The 19,402-nt window shown below is 42.4% G+C and overlaps 13 protein-coding genes across 13 annotated transcripts; 5 read left to right on the forward strand and 8 right to left on the reverse strand.

The window, feature by feature from the left end:
• Positions 1-21: 21 nt before the first annotated feature.
• Positions 22-1,197, reverse strand: HEM15 (ferrochelatase HEM15; the record flags this gene model as incomplete). Its single annotated transcript, XM_003682934.1, has 1 exon — positions 22-1,197. One exon carries the CDS (start codon positions 1,195-1,197, stop codon positions 22-24), a length of 1,176 nt encoding a protein of 391 aa, XP_003682982.1.
• A 273-nt stretch (positions 1,198-1,470) lies between these two features.
• ALE1 (lysophospholipid acyltransferase) lies at positions 1,471-3,276 on the forward strand (the record flags this gene model as incomplete). The annotated part of the gene is made up of 1 exon (XM_003682935.1): positions 1,471-3,276. The coding sequence occupies one exon, from the start codon at positions 1,471-1,473 to the stop codon at positions 3,274-3,276; it is 1,806 nt and encodes a 601-aa protein (XP_003682983.1).
• Positions 3,277-3,530: 254 nt separating this feature from the next.
• MED4 (Med4p) lies at positions 3,531-4,193 on the reverse strand (the record flags this gene model as incomplete). Its single annotated transcript, XM_003682936.1, has 1 exon — positions 3,531-4,193. One exon carries the CDS (start codon positions 4,191-4,193, stop codon positions 3,531-3,533), a length of 663 nt encoding a protein of 220 aa, XP_003682984.1.
• Positions 4,194-4,206: 13 nt separating this feature from the next.
• Positions 4,207-5,232, reverse strand: TDEL0G04070 (uncharacterized protein; the record flags this gene model as incomplete). Its single annotated transcript, XM_003682937.1, has 1 exon — positions 4,207-5,232. The coding sequence occupies one exon, from the start codon at positions 5,230-5,232 to the stop codon at positions 4,207-4,209; it is 1,026 nt and encodes a 341-aa protein (XP_003682985.1).
• A 177-nt stretch (positions 5,233-5,409) lies between these two features.
• Positions 5,410-6,112, reverse strand: SEC22 (SNAP receptor SEC22; the record flags this gene model as incomplete). Its single annotated transcript, XM_003682938.1, has 2 exons — positions 5,410-6,020; positions 6,079-6,112. The coding sequence occupies 2 exons, from the start codon at positions 6,110-6,112 to the stop codon at positions 5,410-5,412; spliced, it is 645 nt and encodes a 214-aa protein (XP_003682986.1).
• Positions 6,113-6,233: 121 nt separating this feature from the next.
• On the reverse strand, positions 6,234-8,465 carry YRM1 (Yrm1p; the record flags this gene model as incomplete). The annotated part of the gene is made up of 1 exon (XM_003682939.1): positions 6,234-8,465. One exon carries the CDS (start codon positions 8,463-8,465, stop codon positions 6,234-6,236), a length of 2,232 nt encoding a protein of 743 aa, XP_003682987.1.
• A 244-nt stretch (positions 8,466-8,709) lies between these two features.
• On the reverse strand, positions 8,710-10,809 carry PDR8 (Pdr8p; the record flags this gene model as incomplete). The annotated part of the gene is made up of 1 exon (XM_003682940.1): positions 8,710-10,809. One exon carries the CDS (start codon positions 10,807-10,809, stop codon positions 8,710-8,712), a length of 2,100 nt encoding a protein of 699 aa, XP_003682988.1.
• Positions 10,810-11,186: 377 nt separating this feature from the next.
• On the forward strand, positions 11,187-12,635 carry BOP2 (Bop2p; the record flags this gene model as incomplete). Its single annotated transcript, XM_003682941.1, has 1 exon — positions 11,187-12,635. The coding sequence occupies one exon, from the start codon at positions 11,187-11,189 to the stop codon at positions 12,633-12,635; it is 1,449 nt and encodes a 482-aa protein (XP_003682989.1).
• A 79-nt stretch (positions 12,636-12,714) lies between these two features.
• DDP1 (polyphosphatase DDP1) lies at positions 12,715-13,260 on the forward strand (the record flags this gene model as incomplete). Its single annotated transcript, XM_003682942.1, has 1 exon — positions 12,715-13,260. The coding sequence occupies one exon, from the start codon at positions 12,715-12,717 to the stop codon at positions 13,258-13,260; it is 546 nt and encodes a 181-aa protein (XP_003682990.1).
• A 49-nt stretch (positions 13,261-13,309) lies between these two features.
• GET4 lies at positions 13,310-14,230 on the reverse strand (the record flags this gene model as incomplete). The annotated part of the gene is made up of 1 exon (XM_003682943.1): positions 13,310-14,230. One exon carries the CDS (start codon positions 14,228-14,230, stop codon positions 13,310-13,312), a length of 921 nt encoding a protein of 306 aa, XP_003682991.1.
• Positions 14,231-14,427: 197 nt separating this feature from the next.
• On the forward strand, positions 14,428-16,761 carry SEY1 (dynamin-like GTPase SEY1; the record flags this gene model as incomplete). The annotated part of the gene is made up of 1 exon (XM_003682944.1): positions 14,428-16,761. One exon carries the CDS (start codon positions 14,428-14,430, stop codon positions 16,759-16,761), a length of 2,334 nt encoding a protein of 777 aa, XP_003682992.1.
• A 132-nt stretch (positions 16,762-16,893) lies between these two features.
• On the forward strand, positions 16,894-17,877 carry NEJ1 (Nej1p; the record flags this gene model as incomplete). The annotated part of the gene is made up of 1 exon (XM_003682945.1): positions 16,894-17,877. One exon carries the CDS (start codon positions 16,894-16,896, stop codon positions 17,875-17,877), a length of 984 nt encoding a protein of 327 aa, XP_003682993.1.
• SWT1 (mRNA-processing endoribonuclease) lies at positions 17,866-19,140 on the reverse strand (the record flags this gene model as incomplete). The annotated part of the gene is made up of 1 exon (XM_003682946.1): positions 17,866-19,140. The coding sequence occupies one exon, from the start codon at positions 19,138-19,140 to the stop codon at positions 17,866-17,868; it is 1,275 nt and encodes a 424-aa protein (XP_003682994.1).
• Positions 19,141-19,402: the final 262 nt, after the last annotated feature.

Below are 19,402 nucleotides of genomic sequence, written 5' to 3' on the forward strand. Positions count from 1 at the left end.
ATCGGAATTTAAATCAATAATTTACTTTTTAGCGTGCTCACCGAAGACCTCGGACGCATCAGTTATTGGGTCATTAGATTTACCTAACTCGAAATCTAGAGGTAGTTGTTTTGAGTACAAGTCCCCTGACTTTAAATGTTCCTTTACCAATTCTGCCATACCCTTAATAAAGGTTTCGTTACCGTTCAGAGACTCACATCTCTTGAACTTACTCTTGTATGGTGATTCGTCGATAAGTTCCAGATCAATTTCAAAAAGTGTCTCGATATGATCGGAAGTGAAAGCAATGGGGATGAACAGAAGTCCATCAGTCTTTGGACCTAAGTGTTCGGCAATAGCTGCTGTTTGGGCTCCTAACCAGGGTTTAGGACCGACTTGAGATTGCCAAACTAAACGGTATGGATTTGAAAACTTAAGCTTTTCCATGACTTTGTTTACTGTTGAGGCGACTTCTGCTGGGTAAGCGTCACCAGTGTTGATAACGTCCATTGGCAAAGAATGAGCAGAAAACAATAGAACAACCTTGTGTCTAATATCCTCAGGGAATTCCTGCAGTTTTTTTTTGATGTTTTCCGCAAAGGCACTTGTTAGCCCATCGCTAGTAGGCCAACGATCAATAGTCGACCATGAGATAGTTCTATCTGGGTCCAGTTCCTTGATCTTCCTCCACAATTCGTTGAGCGAGGAACCAGTAGTTGAATAGGAAAACTGCGGATACTGAGTGAAAGCAACAGCTCTTTTCACACCATCTTTGAGGAGTTGCTCGTAAGCTTCATGAGTTAATGGTTTAGCATAACGAAAAGCCACATATGGTTTATGAGGAGCAGTCTCAGGACAAGTCTCATCCAATATCTCGCAAACCTTAGCTGCCTGATATTCTGACCACTTACGGATGGGTGAACCACCCCCGATTTCCTTATACTGTTGTTCAATCTTTGAAGTACGGAACTTAGCAATGTATTTAGCAAATGTAGGTTGCCAATTCTTACTAATGGGTATCAAATCGTTATCTGAGAATAATTGGTAAAGGAAATCTTGGGTCTCCTCGACGGTAGAGGGGCCTCCCATGTTCATGAACACAATCCCAGTAGGGGAAGAGGATGAGTTTACAGCAGTAGACATAAATGACCTCCTTGTTATAGTGGAGGACAGATCCTTACAAATCAGGCCTCTGCCTGCTAGGGTTCTTGTCAACATTTGTATGCTATCCTTTTGTAATCAATTCTTTCAACTTAAGTCTTTAAGCTTTGGATATACCGTATACGAAATGTCCACCAACTATTAAATTGTTCCAACTAGATCGTTAAGCTGGATTCCTAACAGGTTGCTCTCTCTTGAAAGTTCGTTTATGCATCTGTTTGTTGAGCAAAAGAACGAGATCGCTGAGCAATAGAGACCACAAGAAGACAAATATCTAGTAAGTACGTGATATCTTGAACTTCACTGGTCAATTAAAACACCACGACCAGGATGTACAACCCGATCGATGCAGCATTGGTCAGCTTATCCAATCGATTCGGTATCAATGATTTTATGCTGAGGTATGCGATCTGCCTCTTGGGATCATTCCCCTTCAATGCTATCCTTAAGAGATTACCAGATAAGAGAATCAATTTGAAATGTATCTACATTATTGGTGTGTCGATGTTATACCTGTTTGGTGTGTTGAATCTTTATGAAGGTTTTAGAACCCTGTTCATCAGTACTATGTTCACGTATGTCATCTCGAGGTTTTACAAATCAAGTTTCATGCCACATTTGAATTTTATCTTTCTGATGGGCCATTTGGCTTTTAACCATTTACATGCCCAGTTTTTGAACCCTTCTGGCGAGACTGGTGTTGACATTACTGGATCTCAAATGGTCCTGGTGATGAAATTAACTGCATTTGCCTGGTCGTACCACGATGGCTCATACGTTAAGGAGAAAGCCGAATTGAGTGACTATCAAAAGAGCCGGGCCATTACTAAACACCCTTCAGTTTTGAAATTTTTGGCGTATGCATATTTCTACCCAACATTGCTTACAGGGCCCAGTTTTGACTTTGCAGATTTCGATAATTGGCTAAACTGTGAAATGTTCCATGATTTGCCCGAATCTAAAAAGCCACGTCGGCGGTTACACCCTGATCAAAGGCGGCAGATACCGAAGAATGGAAAATTGGCATTCTGGAAAATGCTCCAGGGTCTTGGATGGATGTTTTTGAGTGTCAAGTCACCAGAATATGTCAACGTGGATTACATGTTAAATTTTGAAAAATTCATGCAAAAATCATTCTTTTACAGGATTAATTACATGTACTTCCTTGGGATGTCATTCAGGTTCAAATACTACGCTGCATGGACGATTGCAGAAGCCTCGTGTATCCTATGTGGTCTAGGCTACAATGGGTTTGATAAGAAAACTCAAACGATTAAATGGAATCGTGTGCAAAATATCGATATCTGGCACGTTGAAATGGCACAAAGCACGCGGGAACTGCTAGAAGCTTGGAACATGAACACCAACAAATGGTTAAAGAACTACGTGTATTTGCGTGTAGCAAAGAAAGGCAAGAAACCCGGGTTCCGGTCCACATTATTCACCTTTTTAACATCAGCATTTTGGCATGGAACAAGACCTGGTTATTACTTGACATTTGCCACTGGTGCATTGTATCAAACCTGCGGTAAGATTTACAGACGTAATCTCAGACCAATTTTCATGGATCGCGATGGAGTCACACCTTTGCGCTACAAATGGGTATATGATGCGGTCTGCTTTTACGTTATCAAGTTGGCATGTGGATTCATGGTGCAGCCATTCATTATTCTCGACTGGAAGAAGTCTCTACAAGCATGGGGATCGGTTTTCTTCTACATACACATCGGGATCATAGTAACGCTTGTATTGTTCAAGGGACCCTATGCTCGCCAAGTAGTAAAATTCTGCAAGTCCAAGCAACCAAAGGAGCAAGCAATCATGGAGCAAAAGAAGCTGGAGAAGCAGGTTTCAACGTCATCAACATCTCTAGGCGACATCATCAGCGACAAACATGCTTACGAGGAAAAGAATGGGAGCGAAGCGGAGATGAACCTTGGTATTCCTGCATTCGATTCGTACCATATGGAAGAAGCCAAGGAGGCCTGGGAAGATTTCTGCAAAGATTATAACGAATGGCGTGAGAAGAATGGACTTGAGATTGAGGAGGAGAAATTGGCTGTTGCGTTCCAGCGGTTCCGTGACGAGCTAGCGGCCAATCCCGGTAGAAGAATGAGTTTTAGCAGTTATCGATAAATAGCTACTTACAATTAAATTAGCTGGCTTCGGGCATTCGAAGCGTAATTTAAGAGGCGGCTCGACCTTCTTTGACTAAAACCTTCAGTTGTATTGAATCTCGGGGAAGGCGAATCACATCGACCAGATGGATCAGGTAGAAGCAACATCCGCGGCTCCCGTTGGGCGACTTACAGCCCTTGGTTACATATTCGAGCGCGAGCTCCTTCCAATAATGTATCCGAGGCCTCGTACCGGTACGAATCACGCTCACTCTAAAACTCATCTGGATCAAACAGATCAAGGTCCAAATCCACCGGCGATTCCGAAGCTTCCTCTTTGGCAGGTTCAACCCGACGCGGTTCGTATTTCCGTGGTTCAGCAGACTCACTAGGCTGAACTGGTTCGCTCGACTCAACACTTCCACTGCGCTCACCAGTGGAACCCAATGTTATCTCTTCGCTATGCAATGCAGCCACTGCCAATTGGCCCCTTCTCAATGCATCCTCAGCTGGCCATACAAAATTATTGGGACCCACAGCTACCCCCGCTGGTGCCTTTGTAAACTTGGACAATTTAGTAGCATACTCCAACAACACAGCTGAGTTAACCCTCCCGCGCTGTTCCAGCACTTTCCTCTGTTCAAACTTCACCTGTTCCAACATGGGCAGAGCACTCAACGCCCTATAACACTCATCCAAAGTCTCCAAAGTCCTCGCCGTATGTCTATTCAATCTCTCAGACTCCCTATCGAGCCTTTGCAACTCTTTATCCACCTCATCGTACAGTCCAAACTTGTCCAATGACTTACCTAACGCTCTGTCCGCTTCGACAAGCTCTCTCGCACAACTCAGATCCGGCCGGAATTGATCCACAGACTCGACCAAACGCCCTAGAGCCTCCTCATACCTGGTCAAATCACCATATACTTGACTCATTACTACTTACTATTTAACTCGACTCCCTATTCAAGACAGGCGGACGTTTTGGTATACCATCCTTTTCAAGCTGCTGGGCCACCGCGTCCTGTAAACCGCGCGACCAAAGCTCATGATTTTCGCCCATTACATAAGTGAGCGTACGATTCATGAACCCAAGCTCGCCCAAGTATCCCAACGACTCAATCACATCTTCCAGTAGCACAGCTCTTCCGGCTGCAATCCCATCGCCCAAACCAGGGTGTCTAATGTTCACCACATGAATGTGGAAATGATAGTAACTTGGAGGATAGTGAACAAAGATACGCAATTCGTCAGCGTGCAAAGCGTAATTGTAACAAGCCGGAACAACAGCTCTAATACGATTGTTCAATGCAATGAGCCACTCACGATGCTGGGGACGTAAATCACGTAACGAGCGCACATCGTCACGATACACGAGCGCAACCAAGTACAGGGCATCCAAAGAAACTCCATCCCATTTCATATCGGGCAACACCAAAAATCCATCATTCTTGCCATTGCCATTGCCGTGCTCTGCACCCGTAAAATCACGGTATACCACTCGCTCTTGTTCGGCTCCGTTGTACAAGATGTCATGAACCCAGCGTAATCTCTCTGGCGTAGCCTGCTCTTTCACCCATGGTGCGACAACGCGCTCGTACAATTGCGGGCTTTCACGCACTAGATGCAAAGCCTGCTGCGAATACTTGCGGACATGAACAGGTGTAGCAGGCCAAATGACGTTCACCTTGGCAGCCGGATTGGTCTGAATATCCTGCTTCAACAGCGCAACAGCCCAATGATAGATATCATTGGCTGCAATTTCACGGGTCTCTTGCACAGCATCGGCACACGAACACCGGGCATCATCAGTGTTAAAATGCGTCTTCTCAAGTGTTACAATAGCATGCTGGGAGTCGATATGCCCCAGTAAAGAAACCACTTTTGTTTGCGGGTTCGAATCCAGCACGCGGACAAATTCAAACCTTTGTAATAGGGAGTCCATCCTTAATACTCGGCCTTTATTTTTTCTCATACGACAACTCCAGAGTGGAAAGCGTTTGAACAAACCGAGCTGATTATATAGTAATAATGATCGCTTCGCCAGACGCTCGGCAGGCTCGCTCGTTCACCCCTGTGAAAAAGTAAACGCAACGGAGGGGAGAACAAAGTAGATCGATCATGTTATGTATATAGAAGGCTGTTTCTTGCTTTATCTTAGGAAGATCCACCAGATGAGAAATACAAAGAATAGGGCAACAATGGCAATTGGTGCGTATTGACTTATCAACAGGTCCAAATTGATTTTTTGTGCGGATTTTCTGTATCTCTTGGAACTTTCCTTTAAGGAAGCACTCATATCACTCATCTTGTCAAGGGAGTCTCCTCTGTAGAGTAAATCTTCTATGTTTTTGGACATGATTTGCTTGACTCCGTGCAATTCATTGTTCAATTGATCTAGGTTGTCCTGTACTTTCTTGTCACTGTAAGTTTTTTTAGTCTTTTGTAGGAAATTGTCGAAACTGACAAATGCATATGGTCTTACTGTAGGTCTGGTGCTTTCGAGTCCGTAGGAGTGTTCGAATTCTTGTGCAACGTCGTTCAGATATGAGAAGGCTAGGTTTGGAGGGTATCCTTTTTCGCAAATTACGAAATAGACGACTACGGCGAGTTTCAAATAGTGAATCTCGTAGTCACCACTCTCCAAAGTGGCTTCCTCTGCGGATTGTGGGGTCATTCTTGAAACGACCATCTTGATCTTCTTCTTTTGCTCTGTCAAGGTTGGATCGCTGTCGTCGTCTACCGATGCACATAATGGAAGGCCTGGGAAGGGTTAGTAAACTTGTTCATACGTTTGTGGGGGATATACGCTTGTACATACCATCGTCCCTGTAGATCAGGGTCGATTTGATCATCATTTCCTGGTTGGACAGTCTGTCTGGTAAATGTTTATGTTTTTTCTCTCTTTGCTAAATCTATCACGACGCTACGCTACGCTACTTACTATACGAACAACATATTTACAGTTGGATTAAGTTAATCCCAGAGCATGAAATCGGAAAACATTTTATCAGTGTCCGCTTTGCTCATGAGCTCTTCCAAGCCAAGGTTGTAACTGGCCCAGAAATCTTCAGATATTAATCCCGCCATGTCTGGCTTGATCTCATCCTCGTTGATGGGCAAGGCTGGCGGCATGGGCTCGTCAGCACTCAGAATAAAACCGGGATCTTCAGGGGTCAAGTCCTTTTGGAACTGCGCAATCCACGCGTTTTCGGCGCTAGTTCTATACTCAAGCACTTTATCGATGATTACTCTGCCGACTCTTTCCATGGTGAAAAAAATGGTTAGGGAGTAGGATCGAAGTGCGTTCATTCTGAATAGTCTATCACTCAACAGGCCGTCAAACATGTTTCGAAATAACTCGAAGGATCCCATTAGTGATAGATGCATGTCTGACTGAACCCGCAGTGTCTTGAAGTCACAAATTTGTTCATTTATGTGCGGGTTGGCTATCATCAAGCCACTTTCGAAAAGAGTCAACTTATAATAGGCTATACCATAGAACATCGAGATCGCTCGTGCGAGCAATTTCGCCGTAGTTGTCACGGCACGGGTCAAATGAGGGCCCAACTCTTTAGAGTCATTTTGTGTCAGAGGAGGGCAGCTCTTCATGTCCTGCTCGTGTGCGTAGTGCAGTAAATTGATGCAGACGATGAACGATATCATTGATGTCAGTAGACCACCGTTCTTCAACCTGGCGGACACCTCACCATAGACCAAGAATCGTAAACCGTTAAATGATAACAGCATAGATAAGAGATGACACAGTACTCTTTCTTCGACGATGGAAAACGCATCAACGCGTTTGGCCTCGGTTAGAAACCAGATTGGCGGCAGTTCGGTTTCTATGAAATCGATGATCTTCTCCTCATGAGCTTCCAAGTCTGGTTTATATTTCCCATAAACCGAGTGTACCATCGGTCTCACCATTTTTAAGAATCTTTTCAACAGCCCGTACGAGGTCCTAGAGTCGTCATTGAAAAAGTTGTCATTGTGAATGAGCTCGGGGGTCACTTGCAGAGATTGTCCTCCATGGAACGCAACATCAAAATCGGCAATTAATATCCAGCACCACAAATTTTCCAAGATATCGAGCCTACCAACATGGGTTTCCTGATCTTTGAATACAGTACGAATGGGCCGATTTAGCCCCATTTGCACTGCTTCTTGAACTAAAGAGTTAACGAGTATCATATAATGGCTCGAATCGGGACAACCGCTAACAGAGGCCCGGTAGTAATACCTTAGGAAGAGCATTTGAATACGTTCAACATACATGACTTTTGCTGTGGACAACCCGGTTAAGAAGACCAAGAATCTTTCAATCTCAGTTGGGATTTTGACGCGGTAATACACCAGTGATAAAATACCTATAATTACACCAACTGGGTAATAGTTCTTTTTCGCAAAAGGCAGTATGTTGACGATTGGCCTTTCGGATGTCAATGGTAATGGAGGACCTGCGACAAAAGCTGCTCTGAAATCATCAATGACCTTCTTTTGATCCAACATTTCGTTAATCTCGAAAAGATTCTTTTCCTCAAAGAAAACCGTTAGCAGCCTCAGTATCGTTTCGTAGGACGGCAACGCCGCACAGGTTTCCTGAACCAGATTCAAGGGTAAGTGGCTTGTGGTTCTTTCAGTAAAAGGAACTTCTACCAGGCAGTTTTCCTTTAGCATGGTGTGACCTGTCTTTCGCTTCAATTGATCTCTTGCAATCTTAACCTTTCGCCAAAGCTCAAGAAACCCCCATTTGTTAGATTTCATTACAAACGTTCTCATTGCTGTGGGGCCAAAGATAATCCTTCTGCCATTATCCTTCGTTTGTAACCAGAAAAGATCTCTCAACGGATTTGGGACTTTCTCGACTTCGTTGTCGGATAATTGAGCTTCCCGCAGTTTAGTTTCTAGCTCTGCAATCCTTCGCCTCAAATCATCTTCTGCTGATGGTATCTGAACTGGTTCGGGACCAAAGATCTGCTCGCTTGCATCGTAAGAGGGATAAATACAAGTTGAAAATCTTCTCTGCGAACAAGTTGAACAGATTGGCTTCTTTTGATCACAACGAAGTTTTCTCTTACGACAAAATGCACACGACTTGATCAACTTTCGTCTTGTTTTCTTGACCTTTGGGCCATCCGACCCATCCAGTATATCTCTCTCATCCTCATAACTATCTATGGCATCTTTATTGTCTCCCAACTCCATGTTTGACAAATCAAACCAATTCCAATTAAACTTGAATATGGCTGCTATTCTAGCCGGCCATTTGAAACTTGTAGTCACCACACGACGAACTTCAATAATTATCTTCTTTATTGACTCATCTCGCCAAACCTTGTTGATTTCTAATCGGTGTATATAGGCCAAGTAATGCAAAATTCACGTGATAATCTCAGCCATCGAGCAAAGAGTGCCAAGCCGTTGACTATTTACACGATTATTTAAGCTATTAAATATCCCCATCGAGATCCACGGTGCCGTTCTCACTAGGAACTGTTCCATCAAAGTCTAAGGATTCGTGCTGAAAGCCATGAAAGCCTTGTGGTTTCACCGACCATAAATCCTGCGATTGCTGCTCGTAAGTACTCCAAAAGATTTCAGTCATTTGGTCCAGCATATCTTGCGAGATGGTGGATTTATCATCAAAATTACAGTAATTCTCAGCCATCTCTCTTGATTGTCGACCTATATCGAACAGGTTTCTGCTGAGACTTTCTAACGCTAAAGTCGTAGTGATCGAGTAGGATTTGGTAAACGCTTTCTGTACCTCTTCGTTTGCGGGATTCAAAAGTTGATCTGTAATCTCCCTGAATTTTTCTATGGAGGCAGTGAAAGAATAATATTGATCTTTAGGCATCTCCAAAGTTTCAAGTTCAATTGGTTCTTTAGAGTCGTTGATCTTAAGTAGACCCTTCTCAAATAAAGAAATCTTGTGAAAGAAGGCAGCATGGATCTCGGAAACTACCCTCATCAATAGTGGGTTCACTAGTAATAGCGCAATGTTCAATGCGGCTTTGCCCCCATCAGTGTGTTGATCTCTATCAAAGACGCCCAGGATGGTATTCACGCATAACGATAGCGATAAGAGACCAAATTTTACCAGACCATTCGTCACTGATGTCGTCTTCAGCTTTAATCCAGTACGCTGAATGTTGTGGAAATTTTGTAACATACCAAGAGTTGGTGCTAATACGATCACATCAAAGAAATCAACCGTCCTAATCTTATCAAGTGAAGTGTAGTATTGAATCGGTAACATCTGTTCGTTGAGAAATGTGATCAATCGGTCAATCGCTGACCCTATATCACCAGAAGTTGTCCTGTGGTTGATTTCCCTCATGCATATTCGAGAGGCTCGTAAAAATTCCAAGAGCATAGTACGACGTCTTAATAACAGCCCAGATGAGTCATGAGGATAATTAGCCAGAAGCTCAGGATCAAAATGATCATCTGAGATAAGCAGGGGTTTACCTATTTCGAAAGACACCATGACATCAGCGTACAGGGTCCAGAACCAGACGTTCTTCAATGTCCAAAGGGGTCCCACAAGGTGTTCCTGATCCTTGTAACACCAATCGACAGTCGCTAAGCCCAAGCTCAATGAGCATTCAACAAGTTCAGCGACCAAACTGGAGAGTTGTGAAGTTCCAATGCACACGTAAGAAGAGTAGATTTTACTGAGAAATCGAAGCACTAGCAACTGGGCCCTTTCAAAAAAATTAAACCTAGAAGCAGTACCAAGACCATTCAATGATAGAAAGAATTTTAGGAAGATAGGTGGTGTATTATCGTCGTATTTGAGCAAATTCAGAATCCAGAGAATCAAAGCCACTTTGAAAAAGTTCCCATCTCCTTCTGGATCGATCAATTTTACAACACGATTTGGATCATCGACAGACCGAACAAACCCTACTTCCAAGTCTTGCAAAGTCTTTTCTCGATCCAGGACTCTAAACATGTCGTGGTAGTCATCACTAAAAAACCTAACGACAAAACTCTTAATCTCTGAAAATGATGGTAGTTGCTTACAAACCTCATTTACAAGGCTATCATTGTCTTTGGTCCGCATTACAGTCTCCAAAGGCGACGCACACTGCTCACGGATCCACCGGTCTCGTTCAGGTAAGATAACCTCCCATAATTTTTTATATTCACTTTGAAACCTCTCACCCTGAGCAATTACTGTAGTCCTCCAAGAAGTTGGCCCAAATATGATCTTCTGACTTTGGTCCTGTATAAAAGTTCGGTACCCCCACAAAGGGTTATTAGCACAGGATCGCGGTTTATCGCAACCAAACTTAATGGCCAATTTGCTCTCCAATTCCTTCACCCGTCTTATCAACTCCACATTGGGAGAATCACTAAACAATTCATCCGTGGTGAGTTGGAAGTTGAAGTCATCCGTATAAAGACAATTCGGCAGCTTGCGCTCCAGGCACTGGTTACACATAGGTTTTGCATGATCACATTTCAGTTTTCTCCTTCTACAGAAAGTACACGATCTGACAATCTTTCTCCTTCTTTTTCGTAATTTTGCATCCTCAGCCATCTCATATACCTCGATTAAACTTTCATGAGCTCTCTACCGAGGGGTTATCCCTTCAATTGGGCTCGATTTAATGAGCGTTCAATGTGGATGACTCATGGCATCGAGTTTGGCTCTTTTTGTCAAAAAACGAAGACGGCATCTATAAGGCGCCAGAAAAAAGCATCGACCAAGTGTCACAAATTATATACCAACTTGAATAAAGAAGGCCCCTGACGATCACACATCGCAGCAGGTGCCGTGCTTTCAACAAAGCCACACGGTTATGGGTCACATATTGTTGATATTTATTTACGTGATTACGTTTATATAAGGATGTATCTGTTTGAATGATCTGTCGAAGTTCTTAAAATAGTTATTAGCATATTCAGTCAAAGGAAATGAGTGGAGTATTTGGGGATAGAGTACCCATCGAAATCTTAGATTTGGTGTTGGATGAGCTGGAAAGACTGTCAGATGTTTCGGTAGTGGATTTTGGATATGTGATAGATGCGTTGAAGGAGTCTGTGGAGTTACAGAAAAGGGTCAGAGATAGATGGCAAATTGTGAATTGTACTGGGGTAGAGAGTGTAGAAAAATTGAAATGTATGTCAAGGTCGACGAGATTGCTGGCCAGTGACTCGAATGTAGTGAAATTGGGTGATTCTGAGTTGGGGAGACCTGTGTACATTGTCGATGAGCACACGGACGTCGGTTTGCTTAATCGTGCGGTTGCACTGGATCTTGTATATTGCGGGGACATTTCAGCTGTAGGTGACTTCCTGGAGTCGTTATCTGTGAAGTGTCAGGTACCTCTGCATTTGGTGATCGAGTGTGGTGAGAATGCTTACGCCGGTAGAGATTTGTTTGGTATTTTAAAACCTGAATTGTTTGCATCTGACTGGGCGTTTGATCATTTAAATGTGTCTTTTCCTTGGGTAGAGGAACTGGAGTGCGATTATATGGCTATAGATGCTTTCGTATACAAGGTGGTAAACGGCCGTGATCCGCAGGCGGTATTCGACCGGTTTTTGAAGTGTTTTACCTTGAATTTCCCTGTTTTAGACACAATAAGGTTTGTTAGGCCTACGACCACCAGAGATGAGACTTGTAATTTTATAGATCTCTCGACACTCGTATTGAGCAAGTTTAAGTCCCAGAAGATTGGTCTAATGAATCTTTTTAAGGTTCATTCTTTGAGGAACTGGAATCTCCCTAGGATAGAAAGGTTCTCGGGTCACAGATTCAAGTTTGATGAAACTGCGATGACAGGATCTCCGGAAAGAAGAAGCAGTTCCTTGAAGGAAAACTTACAATTTCTACGAGACTTAGCCGTTAATGAAACCAGTGACGCTACGCCTTATTACAGAACTAGTCTTATTCCAAAGGGCGTGAAGCAAACAAGAATTCTCAATTGGATACCAATTCAGTCTACACCAATACTGATCCTTAAATCTAACTCATTGGAACGTCTCAGTATCAAATTGTTGAAATTTGATCTGCCTTCAACGGCTATGGTTCATGGTCTTTTCTTCCCAAACCTGGAGTCATTAAATTTGGAACAAATGGATGAACAACATATTTCACCTTCATGTTTCATCGATGAGCAGGGATCTATCATACTTACAAACACAACTAGCCATCATGTGAATGCATTTGCCTCTTCAATGAACCCCATCGCATTTTCATCTTGGAACCAATTGACCAATTTGCAGGTCATTCAGATCAGCGCCAACGGTGATCATTATGTATTCGACATTGAGAATTTGAAACGGTTATTACCATCCATTGATCTTAAGAGAAGTTTCCAAACGTTTTTTGATGAACAGCAGAGATTTGTAGTTGTTTGATACATTTAGTTTTACGTATAATACATTTTGCATCGCTTCTTAGGCTTACACAACCAACTTTAAAATAAGAGAACCGAGAATGGACAATCACGAAGTAGAGCGTACTAAAGTGTCTCGTGTTGGCAGGGAGAATCAGGTCTATTCAGCCAAGACGGGTGCTCGAGTAGTGGCTGGTTGTGTATGTCTCTCTAAGGACAAGAGACATGTGTTGATGATTTCGTCTTCAGCTCATAAAGACCGTTGGATCTTTCCCAAAGGTGGTGTTGAAAAGGATGAACCAGATTATAAACTGACTGCTCAGCGAGAAACATGGGAGGAGGCTGGCTGCGTCGGAAACATTGTTAACAGTTTGGGCACCATTGAGGACATGAGGCCGCCAAAGGAATGGAACAAAGATATTAGCAGCTTTAGTAAGAGCCAGGATGAAGTGATATCACATCCTCCACGGTCAGAGTTTCATTTCTACGAGATGGAAGTGACAGAATTACCTGAAAAGTACCCTGAATCAAACAAGAGAGGTAGAAAGTGGTTCAACTATGTCGATGCAAAGCAGCAACTACTGCTGGCCAAGAGGCCAGAATTGCTAGAGGCTTTAAACAAATCCAGTATTGTTAAGGATATATGATCTAGGTATGCATTCTATTTTCTATTTCGTTCCTTGCAAGGGCCTGGTCTCATTTGGGTCCGCCGCCCAGGAAACCTGCCATCATGTCCTGCAAGAAATTGGTTTGTCTATGAGCGACTATTCCAAAGTACTCTTGTCCCAAGAACTCCAACTCTGCAGCATATTTGCTTGACGACCCACCGTAATGTTCTTTGAGATTATGGAACAGATCGACATTCTTGGTTTGACAAGTCAATATGATCAACTGTAAAAAGTTTAGATCGGCAAAGTTATCAAAGTAGTACATCTTGAACCCATTTTTCTCGGTTATTTGGAATTTTGGTGAGTGTTTCTCAATTAAAAGATTCAAAAGTTTATCCCTGGCCTCATATGCGTATGATATGTTGGAGATGAACAAGAAATTAAAGATGGGCCTGCTGAAGAAATCACCCACGGTTTCAACATCATCTTCCTGATAGAACCAGTCCCAGATCAAGCTGATGTATTTATTTACGGCTTCGTGAGGACCTAACATCAGATATCTTTCGGCTTCATATGCGAATCCACCTTCAATCAATACAGATCCAATGGCACTGTGCAAATAGGGGTCACCAAACTTGTAATCTCCAAACTTGATAGACCAATTGTTCATGGCAGTGACCACGTCCTTGAGGTTGGGCTCTTGAGGATCAATAATAACCAACAGTTGAACAAGCCTGGATACGGAGACATCATCAACCTTAACTTCGGCCACTTCGTAAACTTCCAACAGGTAAAAAACCAAATCTGTACCGGAACCACCCTGCTTAGCCTTCAAAAAGGATTGGGCTCCATGTGAGATCAAATCGATGGCATCCTGGTAGGATTTACTTCTCACATATCTATTAGCGATCGTCCTAAGGGTCTGATGCGCTTCATAGTAATCTCCAGCCTCAATCCTATCCTGGAATCTCTGTAAGGTCTTTTGCAGCTTGGCATTCACAGAGCTCATGTTGACTAGCTTGGTTGAATACGGAACTTGTCGAGTAGATCTTGTTGTATATTGGTGTTCGTTGTCTTTTCGTTGTTTTTTCGTGTAATATTCATTCGAACTCCTAGCGAAAAGTACCAACCAAAAGTTACACAAGTTGTCGCATAAACGCTGACGAAATATCAAGAATTTATCTACGCTAGTCAACTGTTTGAATAATGGCAGCAGCAGCAGATGATCAACATGCTGTTCAGCTGATTGACGAGCAAAAGCGGTTTCATGAGAAAACCTTGACGTATTTTAAACAATGGGTATCTGGTCGTGATGTTGGGTTGGATTATCATGTCATTTCTGTGTTTGGTTCTCAGTCTAGTGGTAAATCAACATTGCTTAATATGTTGTTCAACACTTCTTTCGATACTATGGACGCTCAGTTTAAGAGACAGCAGACAACTAAGGGGATTTGGTTAGCTCATACAAGAAACGTTAATACAGCTACAGTACAGACTGCCAAGGAAAAGGACCTTTTTGTGCTTGATGTAGAAGGATCTGATGGTGCCGAAAGAGGCGAAGATCAAGATTTTGAGCGTAAAGCTGCTTTATTCGCCATTGCTGTTTCTGAGGTGCTAATTGTCAACATGTGGGAGCAGCAAATTGGTCTATATCAAGGAAATAATATGGCTCTTCTAAAGACTGTTTTCGAAGTGAACTTATCACTATTTGGCAAAAACAGGAATGGGCACAAAATACTATTGCTATTTGTTATCAGAGATCACGTTGGAATAACGCCCCTATCGAGTTTGAGTGAGTCTTTAGTCTCTGAACTAGAAAAGATTTGGTCAGAGCTAAGCAAGCCTGCTGAATGTGCCGATGCCTCGTTGAAGGATTTTTTCGACCTAGAGTTTGTCGGATTATCACACAAGCTGCTACAGCCAAAGGAGTTTGAACAAGATGTCAAGAAATTGGGAGATCGATTTGTTTTTGAGCATAATTCTCCTTTCTATTTCAAGCCTACATATCATCATCGCTTACCCTTGGATGGTTGGACGATATACGCCGAGAACTGTTGGGAACAAATTGAGAACAACAAGGATTTAGATTTACCAACGCAACAAATCCTTGTGTCACGGTTTAAAACGGAAGAAATAGCGTCTGAAGCTTTGGCCAATTTTAGATCAGGATATCAGAAAGAAATTGGCACCGCCATTGATGATAAGGAGAAACTGATCGCAGTTATGCAGCAGCTGAAAACAAGATGTTTAAAAGAGTACGACGAGCAGGCCTCAAGGTATGCTGAGACTGAGTATTTAGAGAAGAGGAATGAGTTAGAGGGGGAAATGGTCAAGGATTTCACTGGAACGGCTAAGATGTTCCTGGAAAATTTGTCGAAGCTTCTAATACAGACTTTGGAAAAAGAAGTAGGTGACAGGAAAAGTAACAGGTCGTTCGCAGAGAGGTCTGAGGCCTCTGAAACCGCAGTCAAAAATCAATTCCACGCTGCTGCTGACGACTTTGATAAAGGTGGGTTCATTACTTCGTCGAGAGAGTTCGTAGATGTCTTCGAACAACAACTCAAAGAGGAAGTTGAAAAACTGCGTAAAGATGAGATCGCTTCGATCATCACGCGTGCGAAGAAGGGCATCACATTGAAGATCAAGGACGCAACCATCAGTCTTCTTTCGAACCCTGAGATTGACGTGTGGGATAAAGTGATGAAAGGCTTCCATCAAACAATTCGAGATGTTCTTGAAAAGTACGAGATGAGTGAAGGCAACTATGACTTTCAAGTTGGCTTATCTGAAGGGAAAAACCAAGATATATATCAGCAAATTTGTCATTGTGCATGGCATTTGTTGAACGTGACGGTGCATGATTATTTAAAGGAAGATACTGTGGTGGGAATTTTGAGAGATAGATTCGAATCGAAATTCAGGTACGATGACAATGACTCTCCAAGGCTTTGGAAGAACGAAGAGGAGATTGATCAAGCCTTCAGGATTGCCAAGGAACATGCTCTCGAAGTATTAGGCGTGCTATCGCTTGCATCTACTTCGGACAACGTGGAAGTAGTCGCCAATTTTGACGCTGCCGACGATGTAGAAGACGAATTTTATCAGGATGATATGGGAATTTACCACTCTAGAAGATTTGCGCATATACTCAATGAGGTTCAAAAGGAGAAGGTCTTGCAGCAATTCCGCAGACAAATTAATGTGACAGTCCTAGACAGCAAGAGATCAATCATTAAGACAACTAATTCTATTCCAATATGGATCTACATCATCATTGTTGTCCTTGGTTGGAATGAATTTATGATAGTAATCCGCAATCCCTTATTCGTTACGCTGACTTTGATCCTTGGTGCTGGTTTCTACTTTGTGAATAGACTTGGCCTATGGGGGCCAGTGTTAAACGTTGCCCAATCCGCAGTTGGTGAAACGAGAAGCACAATTAAGGAAAAACTCAGAAATTTAGTTCTTGACGAGCATGAAAGGAAGCCCATTGCGGTCCCTGAGTCATTTGAAATGAAGGATATGTCAGATGAGCACTAAGTCATGATTTTATAGCGCACGTAAATGAATTTTTATTTTCTGCTCTTTTTGAAATTAGTATTTCATTTTTTACAAGAACGGCGCAACAATGTATCTTACCTACTATTTGAAGATGCTTTCAAGGCTTTAGCTATGGAGTACAATGCCTTGATAACGTTGGTAACCGATAGAAATGTTGAAACTAATTGGTCTACTTCTACAGTAAGTAAACTGAACCATTTCACTTGCGCTTTAGCGCTACCGACCGACACAATCCTGTTTTGTTTCATACCTGTATTGCTAAGTGAACCATATGTTGCCTCAATTCCTTTTCATAGCTTACAAGATCAGTGTCAAAAGCAAGGCTTCTTGGATAAATCAATCGGCCAAATACAGAAACATCTGCGTTCTCAAACTATCAAGTTATCTTCTGGATTGAGCTTCGAGAAAAAGGGCAAGATCATAGAATTATCACTGAGCATATCGTCCGCGCTAAAAGTTCTATTAAAGGCTGAAATTATTGATACTGATGGCAATTTGTCATTTATGTTACTTCGAAGGCTACTGGATGATGTCCTGAGCAGTAGCGATTTACTGCGAAAACAGTCGACTAGTATGGAGAAAATGATAGATGACAAAGATAGGGCGCTTTCCTTCTTACGAGACCACCTAGAAGAGTCATATGATGGACAAGCCTTAAACAGGTGGGCCCCAAAGGGTTCCCATAATTACCAAGCGTTGGAAAAGTTTGAAAATGCTAATGTCAAGAGAGCCATCTTCGAAAGTTCAGATGATACATCTTTGGATCAAGCTGAGGTCATGGAAGTGGCCGATGTTTTATTCACGATGAAGAGAGAATTGAAAGACTACAAGAAGCTACATCCGACTTCCCCATCCAAGAAGAAGAAAGCGGTAAAGATGAATTCTGATTTCGCACCTATCCAGGAATCCGTTGTGTTCAACCATAAACCACCTGAAAATAATGTGAATGTAAAATTTGAGCCGACCCCGTCTTTGGTCAAGTCAGAATCTCCTGTAAAGCTGGAGAGCCCAGTTTCTGGCCGTGACTCATCAGAATCGCCAAGCAGAAAGCGCAAGTTTAGGAAAGTCAAAATATCGAAAGGGTCAGCTCCCTAATGCACTCATGTGTGTCCAATATTGGATAGATTTTTCCAAATTTTCATTGTCCTCGTCACATCTCTTCATGAAAAGGTACTTCAAAATCTCCCCCCAAAAATTGACGAGATTCTTTAGGTCACCGAAACTTGTCGGCAAACTAGTGAGGCAATCGGGAAACCCTTTCCAGTCATTCTTCTTTATCCTTGATCTTTTGAAATACTCAGCAAAAACCGAAATCCAAAATTTCTCTAGGCAGTGAGTGGCGGATAGTAGATCAGTTAAAGTGTCCGCTTGAAAACCTAGCAGGTCAACATCTTCGCCATACTCATCATTAATCACATGAATGATTGCTTCAGTAACAGCCGTAGTTATCTCACGATATACCTCGGCGGCTCTTTGTATCAAATTCGCTGCCGAAACCTGAGTGTCGTCCATTGGTTCATCATTATGGGCACCGGGCCCAAAGAGCGATAGATTTTCATTATAAGTCATTGAAGCGATCAACTCTGCTGTCATTCCTTTCTTGAAAGTAACCGTTAAAAGATTCTCTGTGAGGGCCTTGACACATAAGTTCTTATCATTTGATAAGAGGATAACAAAGCAGTCCATTTTTTCCTTGAAATATAGGCCACAATCAAGAATAGCATCATCCTTTACACAATTAGGGTTGATGGCCTGTCCCAATTTTTGTCCCATGACAGCTGAGTTCAGATTTGCAAAATTCTTATAAATCCAGTCATTGGCCCGACGAGCCAGTTTTCCTATGCTTTCAGTTCCCTCACTCAGTTGTACCTCTCTCGATGAGTTTTTCAATCCATCCAGTTCTCGTATAACTGTGTTGGGTAAAACAATTTGATGATGAAACGACTGTCCCAATCGCCTTAGAGACTCCAATGTACCTAGATGTGAGATAAGAAAGTTTGTATCAACGACAAACAAAGTCTTCACCCTTGTTGGAGTCAAAGTCGGGATTCGCGAGTCCACATCTTCTCGAGATAAGGGTATCTCATCTTGGTTTTCTATTAGGCTCGACCTTCTATTTGATAGCATTTTTGACACATTTTGCACATCATCCTCATCCTGCATATCTATCATTGCACAATCTTCATCAGGGGTATTTTGAATCAGTTGGTCAATATCAGCGACAGTATATTTATGATTTCCACCATCGTCAGAGCCACTTTTAGTAATTTTGGAGGTACTGGACTTCAAAGTCCCTTCAAATCTACGTTTTGGAGAGCGTTTGCCTTCATTGGATGCATGAATGGATGGTAGTACCATCTTCTAGTACCATTAGCTCGATTTAATGATGTATTTCCAGGGTTCTAGAGTTTGAAGAATAGTCCGAAGATTTATAGGTCACGTACTTTTCACGTGATTGGATACCGACATACAAACCTTTGAAAAACATCTTATTGCTTGACTCGATAAATGAAAATCTGAAAAATTAGCCGCCGAGGTATTTTTCAGATCGTTCGCGCGTGGTGAACGGATGGCACAATTTAAAGACCCGTACATTGCATAGTTGGATACAGTTTTTGAA

Source organism: Torulaspora delbrueckii, chromosome 7 (assembly GCF_000243375.1).
Source record: "Torulaspora delbrueckii CBS 1146 chromosome 7, complete genome".
Classification (NCBI taxonomy): Eukaryota; Fungi; Ascomycota; class Saccharomycetes; order Saccharomycetales; family Saccharomycetaceae; genus Torulaspora; species Torulaspora delbrueckii.